The 14,114-nt window shown below is 35.5% G+C and overlaps 1 protein-coding gene across 5 annotated transcripts in view; it reads right to left on the reverse strand.

The window, feature by feature from the left end:
• cdin1 (CDAN1 interacting nuclease 1) overlaps positions 1 to 14,114 on the reverse strand; it is a 92,429-nt gene that overhangs the window by 45,061 nt on the left and 33,254 nt on the right. For 4 of the 5 annotated variants that reach the window (XM_007888032.2, XM_007888035.2, XM_042338083.1 and 1 more), the window contains 5 exons: positions 12,800 to 12,879; positions 12,353 to 12,402; positions 7,479 to 7,546; positions 4,422 to 4,487; positions 2,054 to 2,159 (listed from right to left, as the gene is read on the reverse strand). In XM_007888032.2, coding sequence (XP_007886223.1) covers positions 2,054 to 2,159; positions 4,422 to 4,487; positions 7,479 to 7,546; positions 12,353 to 12,402; positions 12,800 to 12,879 — 370 coding nt within the window. Of the gene's footprint in view, positions 1 to 416; positions 849 to 2,053; positions 2,160 to 4,421; positions 4,488 to 7,478; positions 7,547 to 12,352; positions 12,403 to 12,799; positions 12,880 to 14,114 lie in introns of those variants that run through there. The other variant, XM_007888034.2, reaches the window with a different exon arrangement.

A 14,114-nucleotide genomic window follows, 5' to 3' on the forward strand; every position in this document is an offset into this window, starting at 1 on the left:
AGGAGAAGCTGCTTGGAGGAAAACTGAGGCTTATCTCAGACTCTCAGATCAGACCAAGTGCCCACTCAATTTCTTTCTGAACAAGCAATTGGGAGGAAAAATATTTCCTTGTTTATGAATATTAATGCACTAATTAGACTTTCATATATTTAGTAAAATCCAGTTGTCCGTTTTTAAGAAAGTTTCACTGTGCGGGGCAACATCACTGAAATAAAATCTTTGCCAATTCTGCTCTGCAAAGGTACATTCAAATCTTTATGATACAAGATGTGAAAAAAAGCCTTCTTTAAGTAGTTGACAAAACTATTGACTAGATTTCCAATGTGTAAATTTAGTGCAAAATAAACACATTAAATGAAGATTACTTTCTTGGACTTGTTTATTGTCTCACAAAGTTTCTGAGCTCGGTCTTGCCATCGGGTCAGGGTATACAGTGGACTGCAAAGCAATTCTGTCCATGATCATTAAAAAGATGTAAAGCAAATGACTACTACATTTCATTGTATCTGGCCTGGAACCATTTAATAAAAAAAATTGCTTACTTATATTCATGAGAAACGTTTCAGCATAAAATATTAAAAATTGAAGCCAGGAGGAAACTGGGAAGAAAAGGTGCTCCATAAAGACACCGCAAAAATACTAAATACAAACCATAAATTACACAATGTTTTCATTTGTTAAGATGTGCAACAATGAAGTCAGTACAAACAAATCCTTGTGGGACACAATCAGTGCTGCTGCAACTGGAGGAGGGCAATGCTGATTCTGAAGGGAACCCAATTGGTTGTCTCCTGTGCTCCCATCCCACATTGTGCCACCTTAACCACCACCTTCCATTTTACTGTGGGCTAAAGGCAGGAAATAATTAAGTGAGAAAATCCATGGGGCATGAGGAACGAAGGAATGAAAAACAGCCATTGCATTCGATTCCATCGTGTAGCACTACATTTGAGACCTGTAAAGACCAACTTCAATGCCCTCCTGCCTGAATTGACTGTCAGCTTCTGTTTGGAGAGACAGTGATCCTGACATTTTGAAGAACTGATTAATAGTAATTCACTGTGAGACCTGAGACTTTCTACTTCCCACAAGAACTTAATTCCTCAAGATTTTTGGATTCTTAAACAATTCATTCTAAGATGCAGCATAGTTGAAGTATTTTTTAAAAAAAATATAGAATTACATAGGATTAGAATTACATAGGATGCTTGAAGAGAAGGTATAGTTCAGGGACCAAGCATGAGATTGGGATACGTGTTTAAAATCACCAGTATAGACCAAATGTGTCAAACAGCCTGTTTCTGTTGTGTAATACTCTTTTGATTCTATTTTAATTTTCCTAGTTCATAGTATTTGGGTTTTTTGTATGTTCGTTTTTTTTACCTCATTTCATTCAAATGCTCTCGCTTTCAATAAACACATCATTGGTTTAAGCCTGTATCAGATTGCAATACTTCGGTCTGCTGATAGACTCTGAGGCGTAGCCAGAGGCTACCTGATAGATTATCAAGGATCATATAGTTTGATCCTGTAGCAATCATCTCCTAGTTAAAAAACATGCGTTACCCAAAAGGGTGCAATTCTTGTTAATTAGAGATACAGTCTCCAATGTGTGTACAGGTTAACACATGAAAGTTCCTAAAGTTCCAGCCTGGACTTTGTAGCAATCAAATAGTCTGAAATTAAATTCTCAAGACAACTATCATAGAAATAATTGTCAAGCCAACAGAAATACTATCCAAAGAAAACAAATATTTTTACACTACAGCTGTAATAAATGCTGCTGACAATGATAAGAAGAATGAAGGTAACTATTGAGAAGTTCTAAGAGGCATGAAAAGCTACATATTTTATGATGCAAAAGCATCAAGTGTAACAGATTTTCCCTGTACTGCTGACCTTAATAGATGACAAAATATTTTCATAAATTTTCTTGTGTGAATGTATGTCACATGTTTTCAATGGCAGGTTCTGTACTTTGGTGAAATCATGATCTACTGAAACAGGCCAGAAATTTGTTTTTAGTAAACTCTCCGATATAAAGGAAACATACCTGTTCCAATAGCTCCAGAATTGATCCTGTAGATAGGATTGGTGACTGCATTCATCTCCAAATGAGGCTTTACTTTCAATCCAGTGAATCACATGACCTTCAACAGCTGTATAAAATAAAAGGATAGATTACTCACCTTTTGTAACCCTCTACACCCTCCACTGGGTAAAACAGACAATTTAAAAGTAGAAATTAAGGATATTCAACTCTCATTTCAAAGTATTCATGAAAGCACATGTACAACTGGATGTCAGACAGGCAGTCAGACAAAACGGTAACAACCTTGAAATTAAGGAAACAGTGCAAACGAGGAGTGTGTGCACTTTGTTATTGAGTCCAGAACTAGAGGGCATAAATACAATAAATACATAATACAATAAATACATAAATACAAATTAGCCAATAGCAGATCTAATAGGGAGTTTAAGAGGAACTTCTTCAATTAAAAGGTTGGTGAGAATGTGGAACTCACTGTCAGAAGCTGTAGTTGAAGCAAATAGCATCAATGTATTTGAGAGAAAACTTGATACATACACAAGTGAGAAGGGAATAGATTGACATAGTGGAGGGGGCTATGAACACCAGCACAACTAATTGTGCCAACTGGCTTGTTTCTGTACCACATCACTTAATATAACTCTATGCAACTATGAAACATATTGGAAGCTTAATCCCATGTTTGAGGATGATATTGCTAAAGAGAAAGATGCAGGTGAGGAAGAAGTATACTGGAGGTGATCATTTGGTATGCCAGATAAATTTGATATGACGGACAGGAGAGAAAGATGAAAATGGGGATTAAATTAGGGAACATTTCCTCACAAATTCATCTTTCCAAGAGGCACAAACAGAGTCCCAATAAATGCATTAATAGAGTTGGGACATAGTTTCCAGAATCTTCACCCAAAGGACGTTGATTATTTCCAAAACTAGATCAGCTATTAATAACCAGGTGACCTTCCTCCAACCTCACAGCTATCTGTCGCTTCCTAGTAATTTAAAGGCTCAAATTGAAATTTTGTGTCCACCTTCCAGCTTTAACCAGGTCTCTGTTAAAACAATTACATCTATTCTATCAACTGACACACAACCTTCAAGCTTGAATACCTTATTACGTACACTTCTCATAACAGAGTGAAAACAGTTGATCAGTTTTATAATGATCCCAGCAACCAGGTACTTGTTTATTGATTTTCACCTGCTGATTTCTTAATGCCTCACCTATTCCATCATGACCACTTACTCCAACCTATTATTTGTTTCTCATCATTCTTCATTTAATGCTTCACCTCTTCATGCTTCCAGCCCAACAACCAATAGTTTAAATATTTTCCAATTATATGATACAAGTTTGAATGTCCAGCACTATTCACTCAAGACTTTATTTTAACCTTTTCAAACTGTTCTTGCCTTCTTGAATAATGTTAAATAGACTTCTGAGATTCCCCTTTAACTGCTTTACTTAATCATTATCTTTGCGAAAGAATTCTAACTTATCTGTAGCAGTCACTCTTGTGTATTTTTGAAGAGTTTTTCGCTCCTTATATAGGTTACTAACTTCTTTTTATGGCTCATACACCTTCCATTTCCATGTCTAAAGTCTGTAAATTTCTTTGCCATCTGCAGACTTTTTATTTCATAGTATCTTCTCAAAGCACTTTTCTTTTTCCTTCAAAGACTCCCTTGAGCCAGCTTCCTCCAGTTCACAAATTACCGACCTTCACTGGCATAACAACATTCAATTATTTATTTTATCATTACTTTCTTCCCAATTTGCAATAAAGTTTATGATTACAGAATAGTTACCTAACTAGATTTCTCAACAAATACATCAATACTGTTACTTGAATAATTCTCAAAATGATACATTGTTTGAGAAGGAACAAGATTAATGTCCCAAATAAGGAGGAAAAAGAAAACATAATCAGCCCAATTCAGTAAAAGAAGAACAATACACAGTTATCAGTATAAATCTCAAAAGTTTTTTTTTGCTCCAAAAACTTGAAAACACCCATTCTTTGGAAACATACCCACGGCACAGAAAAGCTTCTTATGTGATTTGACTGAAGCAGATGGTGGGAGAATAAAATGAACACAACAGAAGACTTGTAGCGTGAGAAAAGGTTGATCAGAAGTTGTACAAGAGATAAAGCTCCTGTGATTTTTTTTTTCATCCTCCACTGAACTGCCTATGTTACCCATGATACATAAAGTAGATCAAGGATATACCCTATATATATATATATTTTATATATACTACATATATAGGGTTAGGGATATATATACAGAGCGAGAGAGAGAGAGATATCAGTATATATATATTCTGAAATTGGATTGACAGGTTATATCTAAGATTTCTGATACTTACCAACTGGCACCTCTAAAATTATGTCAGGTGTTTTGTCATAGCCTTTGCCACGAAGCTGATCTTCATCTACAGAGCAAAGAGAAAGAAAAGTGATACATTCATTATACCATTGGATTAGTGATGCAATAACAAATAAACATTCTACTTTCTGTACTGTAGTAAAACAATAGTATTTTGGCCAACAACATACAAACTAGAGCAGAAAAACAGGAATAGCAAAGTTCTCACAACAACTTGGACTTGGAAGTTATATCATGAAACAGTATTAATAGCAAGGGAAAGAAAGCAGCTGATGATATAAAAGCTACAATGGAACATGTAACTATTTCCCAATTATTACCTTATGTACATCACAAGAATTAGAACTTAAGCAAAGAAAAAGCAAAGCTTAACAGTGTTTTTCACTGCTCTTAGTGCTTAAAAATTGCTTTCAGATCCTCAGCTTATTTGAAGAAAGATTTGATGCAAAATATTAAAAGTTGGCAGTTCTGAGGGAGTCAGTGGTTGGAGAGATGACTACTTGCATTATGCAAGTGTTAACTTTAATGTTATTCGAATTTTGTAGAATCTAACTCAGTTACATAAGTAACTTACTGGATAGAAATACGTGTCATTGTATTCTTTTTGAAAAATTATAAAAAAGTTCACCTTGCCTTTTTTCCTTTTTTGAATTCCTAAATATTATTATTGGGAAATATTCAGGCAAAATAAACGCAATATGTGCAATGATCATTTGGGATCCATATAATACTTGAGCAAAGACCAAGAAAACTAAAATGCTTGCACATGCTTTTGCACACCATGTCACATAAAAATACTCACCAAATGACCCAAGTGTAAAAGTGAAAAGATTTATTTTTAAAAACATTTTTTTCATATTTGTTAGGAAAGCGAATCACACAAGTCTATGTACCATATAAACACAAAAATATTTGTAACGCTGACAATTGTCAGCATGCTCTGTTCTTGCCCAGTCAGTAGAGCGTCCTTGACTCTAAGTGCCTCTTTGCTATTATTTCTGAAACACCTGATTTCTCCATTAGATTTTGGGTGACCTGGTCATTCAATTCCAGACATGCCTTTCTGTCTTCACCCAACCTAAACTAATAGCTAAAACAAGTAACAGAGAAGGTTGTGTGGTCTCTCTTAACACCTACTGGGCTGTTGACATTGCGGTACAGCCTACTCTCCTTTTCACATCACCTCTGATTAAAATTAATGGCCCATTCCACTGCTGGGTAGCCAATTTCCAATCCATTTATCAGCAGCGGACAGTAGTTTCATGGCCAATGTTCTGAAACTCTGACAGTTTCAGAACATTTTGCTGTTGTGCCTCATGACAAAACTCCAAGGTCAATATAATTTGAAGTCCATACAATTGATAAGCCTTAGAGTAAGTAACTGAGTTCTATTTGGTATTTACCGAGCTGCCTTTGTTCCATTGACTTACATTTTGCCAGCTTCATTTTAAATAAATAACATTCAATGTTTGGAATGATTCTACCTTAGACTGTTGCTTGTATAAAAGTGTTACCATCTGTTTCTGATAGACATTTATTTTATTTTTCTAATAAAAACTTATTAGTTGAAAGCAAATTTTTGTTTGAAAACCTTTTTTGGCCATTATTCTCAACAACGCTGTTTCATGGCCAGTGAGCTAACCTTGTACTTCTCTATTGCAATGTAAATAACTACCCATTTTGCTTATGCCCAGAAGTATCATGATTAACGCAGCTCCTTCTGCAAGTACAGTACTGAGTATGCCACATAAGCACACTCCAGACACTTTGCAATTTTAAGGGAAGACAAGCTTTTGGCATTCAGAAAGCGTAAGTCAATTTGAATGGCTGAAAGATTAATACAAGTACCATCATGTGTAACAGCCGAAGAGAGTCTGGGATCAATGAACAAACATGATGTCCCTAGGCCCCCACCCCTGCTAATATTAAACATTCAGAGGAACCACATGCTGCCCAAACCCAACAAACAAGCAAGCTCCTTGAACTATCTTCCTCCCTTGACCCAAGCCGCTGCCCAGGAATGAGGTCAGCCTTGTCAATACTCAATGGGTAATGCTATCCAAGTGAACAGCGCAAGATCCTGAATGTAAGTATCCAGATGCACCGTGTAATTTATAATGTACCATGATGCAAGAAAGTATGCAAACTTTACTTAATTCAATAAAAATGTGAAGGAAACAGCACAGAAGCAATCAAGCCGAAAATGTTGTTGATGCTTTTTGAAACTGGTGCGCTATCACAGCCATAAATTCAATGGTAATTTAAATTCTTATACACAACACCTGAACACATGATTTTTAGCCCTGTGTTACATAGCATTCCCCCACCTCCCCCGCAAAAAAATAATATTTGGAACGAAAGAAGGGACAGAAGTTGATTTTTCCAGTGTTGTAACATTTGGGCTTCAAGTACTTCAAATACAAACAATTATACTGGTAGGTGAGAATCAAACCCTATAATGAGGTTGTTTATCCAGAGGCACTTTCAAAAAACATGAACAATTTCAAATAAGTCGACACAGTAGCAAGATGCAAACATGTTGCTGTTTGGAACTACTCTACCTACTACTGTTCACTTTCTCTGCCCCAAGAATACATCAGCGAGAATTTCTCATTCATCTTCCTTGCAAATACCTCTTACACAACTGATAGTTGCTTCCTGCAACTCTGTTTCTTTGATATGTAAACCATCTCTTAAGCACGATTCCCTGTGCTACTTTTTAGGTCCCTGAAGACCAGAGATCCTGTATGCAATTTCTGGGTAGCAAAAGTATTCTAGAAGCAGATATTAAAAAGGTATTTTTCTACCTACTTATTCCATAAAATATTAATTACTAGCCTGTACATGTATTGCATATAAGAGTATTAGGTAACTGATTTCCTGTTGAGTTCTAAATCAATATAAGACAACATGAACAGCATCAATCATCTTGTCTCCTCCTTAACGCGCACAAATACAATGCGGATGCCTTTTTCCTCAAGTAAATACCTATGAAATATTTCAGTGTGCATCTAAGTGTTTTACTATCCATTCTTACCTAAAAAGGACATTTGTTTCCTCTGTAATTTTTCTCGAAGCAGAGTTTCTCGTTCCTGTCCAATGGCACTATTGGGGTAAGAGGTTAAGGAAAGGGAGCTTGGGATTCACAGGACTGCAACAATGGTTGTGTTAGAATCTGTTGTCATAGAAAGAAAATCAATATTTCTAACTGCGCACAGCATTCAAACAATTAAAAGAAAATGGACTGAATTCAACCTTTGTTTTAACTCTTTGAATACACTGTAAGCAATTTTACACCAAAAACAAAAACTGGGAAATGTTTAAGAAATAACCTAATTGTGACTACATAACAACTAAGTTATTCAATACCAAAACACTATCAAATATAGCTTTGTTAAACATAAATAGAAATTATCTAAAGAAATTTGTTGCAATATCTATTTAGATGCCATCAAGGAGCATCAAAAATTAAAAGTCCAAAATAATTATGAAAACATTAAAGAGAAGAAAACAAAATGTTACATGTACAAATTGTGCACTCCTGAAGGGTGTGCGGGTGTGACATGTATGAACAGTGCTGACCAGGAAGGTGTCTATTTGGTCTCTGGTCTTTGTTGATCTTAGACAAGATGGTTTTGGGGGTGCTGCAAATAGGGTTAAGGGAAGAGGAAGGAAGTAAAAAGAAAATCAGACAAGTTTCCCCACTCTTGGTTGTTATGCAGTGGTAGAAAGCGTATGTGTGGTCGTCAAGCGATGACAGGATGGGGCTCAGCTATGATACCCCCTATGGCTGTATAGCCCACCGGCACAAGACTCTTTCTCTCTCTCACACACACACACACACACACATAATGGCCACTAAGACTGGTGGGTCGCTGGTGCTGAAGAAATTGTGCCCGAGTAGAGTGACTGCCTTGAGGAGAGCAGGGGGTACGTAAAGGAACGTAATTAAGCAGGAGAAAGCAAGACACAAATGTAGGACTCTATAATGTGCACATAAAAATACTACTCACATCTGCTTTCACATTAACCTGGTGCATTTAAAATTCTATTACATGGACCAGGGGACAAAGCATACAAATAGCATAACAAGCCACATCTTCTAAGTGGGTGAACTTCCCAGAAACATTCAAACTTCCTGAAAACCAGTCTCCTGACATCCATGCTGTTTTGTTGTTGCTGCTTCACATATGTTTAGATAGTTATATTCAAAATCAATATACAATCCTTCACAAGACATTATCCTTGTAAGACCTCAACTTCAAAATTGATTTTTTAAAAAATCACCTTATCTACTAAAGCTAGAGCATTCTTAATATTAAATAAGTTTATCATAGATTTTGATCAGATAATTTTATACAGAAAAGGGCATAGTCCAATCTCGATTTAGAAAAAATATATAAAATATTTAACTACAGGGGATCCAGATTTCACCTGACAAATAAATTAAAAACCTTACATTGAACACATTAAAGTAATTGACTAAATAGTAAGAACTTTTCAACTTCATTTATTATTTACCCAAGTAGTCAATACGTGTTGCCCACCACTTTATATCTAGTGTTCCAAAGTCTATGAACAATAAATACATTTAGGTTAATTCAACTTAAAGTGCACTGAAACTGAGAGAAAATCTTGTTTTTTTTAAAAAAATGTAATATTTTCATTAATAATGATTTTTATTTGCATAAACCTGCCTCCGCTCTATTGAAGATCGATTTGTGCTGAATTACACAAACGTAGCTTCCTTGAATGTTTTATCTAGTTGTGGAATAAAACACGACATCAAGAAAAAGAAATTTTAATTGAACAGTCAGTCTATGTAATTATAAACCTTTAGGTTGCTAGCAGCTCGATGGAATTTACAGGTTTCAGGGACTGGTTTTTTTTCCCCCACATTCTTAGATTGCGCTCCATGATGCTGATATAAACCATAATAACAACAATAGAGCCATTCAAATAATATTCAAGAATATTGAAAAAAATTGTATTATTTTAATACTACAAAATAAACACAGAATGCAAAGCGAAACGAAAATAAACTTCCATCACTTACTTTGAGTTTACCCAATCTTTCCTTTCCCCTCCCATTCACTCTTCTGCATTCTCTTGTCTCTATTATGTTAACCTCAAATGCACTGTGGATGAGCTTGCCTGCTTGGGTGTGTTCCTACTCTGTGTGCTATTAAAGAATTTCCCTGCCTGTCAGCCTTCTTTCCCGTTCTATCCTGTTTTTCTATATTAGCAATTGGCCTGGTTGTGTGCCTCATGTGATGTCAAACACCAACATTTTGGCTTTTGATTAATTGCAACAAAAACAGCCTTTCAGCCAATGAAAACCTTTTTTTTTAAAAAAGAAGTTCCTCCCAACCTCAAAAATCATAAGTAGAGCCAGGAAGAATGAAAAAAAAACTAGATAAACAAAGAGGTTTCACTTTTTTTAAAATTGTCATCGAGTAGATAGATTAGTTTGAAAAATGTAAAGTGAACCAGTAAAAATAGGTCAGAAAAATTATGGCGCGGAAGAAAATGGGGCAAGGCAAGACAATGCAAGGAGAATTGAAATGTTTAAGTTTCTAAATTTTTTTCCCAAAAGTCCTTTATTTTAAGGGCATGTGATTTCCAATAGGGTAATAAAGCTACTTCTGACATTTGTTTATTTCAGTGTCAGTGTTGAGATGAAAAGTTACAAACCGACCAACCCAGGGAGACAGCAGTTTCCCTTAACCTGTCAGCAGTCCATGGGCTAATTTTACAATTTTTTTCACATTGTTTAAACAAAAGTTACAAGAAAAACGGAATTGCCTGGAAAAAAATAAAGGGATGTCAAAGTTGATCCTAATTCATTCATTTTCTAAGAAGGACCCTGACGGTAAAACCTACACATTTAACAGATTCACTCAACATTTTAAGTTCTGCCTAAATACTGAACACTAACACATAAGATTCATTATATTTATTAAGTATTGCATTGTGTGAGATTTTAAAGCCTGCCACAAAGTAACAAGTAAATACAATTGAGTTAGCCCAGTGTTACTTAAATACTCGTCAAAACTGTGTCTTGGGATGCAGGAACAAATGAATGAAAGAACAGTTTAACCCACTCATTCAATGACGAGGGAAAGAAATAATTATTCCACAAAAATAGTTCAGGATCAAAAGGAAAGGATGAACAGTTGCCATTTAAATTGGCTAAAAAATTATATTCTAGTTGCATGTTGCTATTGTGATTTAAGAAGTATTAAAAATATGCAATATTAGTGACGATGTACAAAATCTTAAACAAGGTTACACTAAACTCATCAATGAGAGTGGCCTAGATTTATGGATAAATGGATGAAAGTTACAACATTGGTTCATTCAGACGTCAACAGTGTTGAGCATAGAGAGTGAATGTCAATGACCCAATCTCACAGTATAGCTGTTAGGAAGCATGCCCTTCTGTAAAAATATCCTACAAATGCAATACAGTTTGGTGCTCGTTCTGAAGTACAGTAAATAAATTGATACATCTGATACTGAGGTGACATGAAAAATGTATATTTTTACTTTGCATGCATTGTACAGGGTGACCAAAAAGTCATGATATCTACGCTATTATCTAAAAAAAATCATTTCTTTAAGACTTAGTAATCATTGTAATAGTATCACAACATTTTGGTCACCCTGTACAACCACAAAAATCTGGTATTACTACAGCACCATTCAAATAATACTGTCTTCAGATCTAATGTCATTCCTGCCCGTCCTGTGCTCTCAGCAACATGATTCATGAACTTTATTCCCTAAAACTGCTACGAAAGTGCATTGATAAGCAATTTGAAACATACTTAGTAATAAACAGTACCCTGCTGTAGATTGGGAACAATAAAAATAGCTGATATGAATAACAGTAATTGAATAAGTGGGGAAGATCTGATGACATTGAACACCATTCAAGCTTCACTCACACAGTTTGTCATCAGGGCCATTTGATTCAATTACTGGCTAATATCTCCCTGCCAGCCATCTATTATGCAATATATAATCAGTATGAATGAGTTGTTTTTGGAGCCCTGAGATCAAGGAAACACTGTTATAAGGTATGGTCTTCCGGAGAACATGATTGTTGATGAACAGCTAAAGAGAAAGAATCTAAAAATTAATATTAAGATGCTTTCCATGTTATTAATTATATTACACAATTTAGTGAAAAGATGGAGAATGAGGAAATTAAATAGATTTTCAGTCTAACTGATCGGGGTCCACTTTAAATTATCAGAATTTAAATAGCATCAATCGCATTTTAGCAAGGCAAATATATTGAACTACTGTGAGTTTATAAAGATAAAGGTTACTACAATCACCCTTTCTTTTCATAGTACCCAGAATCCTTCAAAACCTTCACTAACATTAAAAGAAATTCATCTCTGTTAATATAGTATTCAATAACTTTCTGGCCATTTTACTTTAACAAACTACAATAACTACACAATTGTTTTGTTTTACAATTAAAAAAATATTCCAGAAAGAAACAGATTCAGGTATGTTGGTTTCTGAAAGTCTAATTTAAAAATGAGCAACTCAAGCACAGTTGCCAAACATGTAACCTGACTCCAAGGATCTAGCTGTTTAATAAAGACAAGTCTGACAGCTTTAGTAAACAGCACTGTCCCAATTTAATCCAAGCTTTAAAAGACTGAATTCTACTCTTGGCTCCAGCTCTCAACAACGTCACTCGGTCCACACTGATTTTACTGCAGCTGAGAAGGAATAAGGTTTACTGTGACCCCAGTTGATTGAAAGTACAAGGGTAGGGTATGAAACACATGTTATGTGAAGCAGAACTTGATGTCAGGTTAAGCTAGACACATCTCATCTACAGAGTCATAGCTCGTCAATTCCAGTCCTAAATTTTATGGAAAAAGATACTGTTTGATGCAGTCTACCAACGGTCCATAACAGCAGTCGTTCACTGTGCACTGCAAGCAAATAAGAGATGAAAAACTGCATTATATATGTAGTCAGATAATCCATTGGTAAATCAGATAACTGTTATGGCAAACAGTATCCTGAGAACTGCAATTACAATATACAATTCCCAAGTAAGGTTCAAAAGACTGTCAAGGGCTGTTCAATTTTAAAATGTAGAAACCCCAAACTGTGTGGCTTCTATGAACAGTAAAGGAGGCTATTAAAAAGTGAAAAGCTTTTACACGCAAATAGTTTATTGGCATTGCTGTGAACTCTGATCTGCAGGAAGGTTTACGGTGACAGTAATTAAATGAAGTATAAAATCTTTTACTTTGCCTGCAAGAATCTGAAGCACTATTTAACACAAAATGTCATTGGAAAAGATAACTGTGATTAATACAGTACCTGATAGACTTGATTAGCAAGAACTCTGTCAGGAATTTGAGATGGGTCCCTTAACATGCCATTTATGACAGGCCTGCTCGCTAGAAAGGAATGAAAAAAAACCATTAATATATTGTGCTGTTCCATTTCAGATTAAAGATAAAGTAGTGAATTTATCTTGCATTATAGAGTATATAAATAGGTTAAAATGTCTCTGCATTTTGAACCATTAATCGATTCTACTTAGGTCCTTTTGGTACAAGAAAGGCAAAGTAACACATGCAACTACAAGGTAGAGATACTATTGCTGTGTAAATACACACTGAGCTTGATTTGCTGTGAAAAGTACAGCATAAATCTGGATTGAGCATCATCATTCCAAAGCAGTTGTGTGACCAGGTCTTTAATAGCATTAATAAGAGTCAACTTTGGAGTGTTGCATTTTGCACTCTCTGACTTCAAAAAAGTGTCAATCTGACTTCCCACTACATTTCCTAATTATCCATTCAACCAGCAGGGAGGCAAGTTTGGGAAGTTTGGAATGAGAGCCAAGGGGCTTGAATTGCAGTAGAAAATGTAGTTGCATAATCTGAGTAATTGTGTACATTCCACTGCAATCAGGCTTCTTTTGAAAAAAATTAATAAACAGCAAATCCAGCAATTAACATGAATATTTGTGGCTAAGTTAATACTGTCTCAATCAAATCCAGGCAATATTGGTGTGTGTGTGCACTCCCATATTCTTTAACTTCAATTGTTCACCAATTTCAAGTGGGGGGTGTGTATGTGGGGGGGTCTACTATACAGTACGGACTAAATGAAACGGAAAACTCCCTCTCCCATGATCCTCAAAACAAAGTGCAATCCAATTCCACAATGTTTCCCTATTCTTTGATTCTTACACCTTATACTATTGCCAGTTACAAGCACAACTGAAGGCAGTCTGGTTCAATGAAAACTGGACTGGACACTTTCTTTTCAGTGAAAACCTTTAACAGCTGTCACAAATAGGTGAGATTATGTCCAGGTCCAGAGATGAAAGGTTAGTCTTGAAACATACTGTGCCAGCCACACACTTCCATTTTCTCTAAACTTTTTTCGACTTCAAGGAAGACAAATGAGTAGGCTGAGAATAATGGGTATTTGCGATGGACTTACAAACCTATAATCTAATACAAGGGTTCAAAACAAGGTCATGAACTTCCAGAGTAATTTATAACTATCATCTGAGTCTCAATAACAGTTTTGATATCAGGAGATTTGATGGATACCCTGGTAAATTTTTGTACGTACAATAAATAGTTTAATTTGTGCATGTGGATGGGACGTTATTTTG

Source organism: Callorhinchus milii, unplaced genomic scaffold (assembly GCF_018977255.1).
Source record: "Callorhinchus milii isolate IMCB2004 unplaced genomic scaffold, IMCB_Cmil_1.0 Scaffold9, whole genome shotgun sequence".
Taxonomy (NCBI): domain Eukaryota; kingdom Metazoa; phylum Chordata; class Chondrichthyes; order Chimaeriformes; family Callorhinchidae; genus Callorhinchus; species Callorhinchus milii.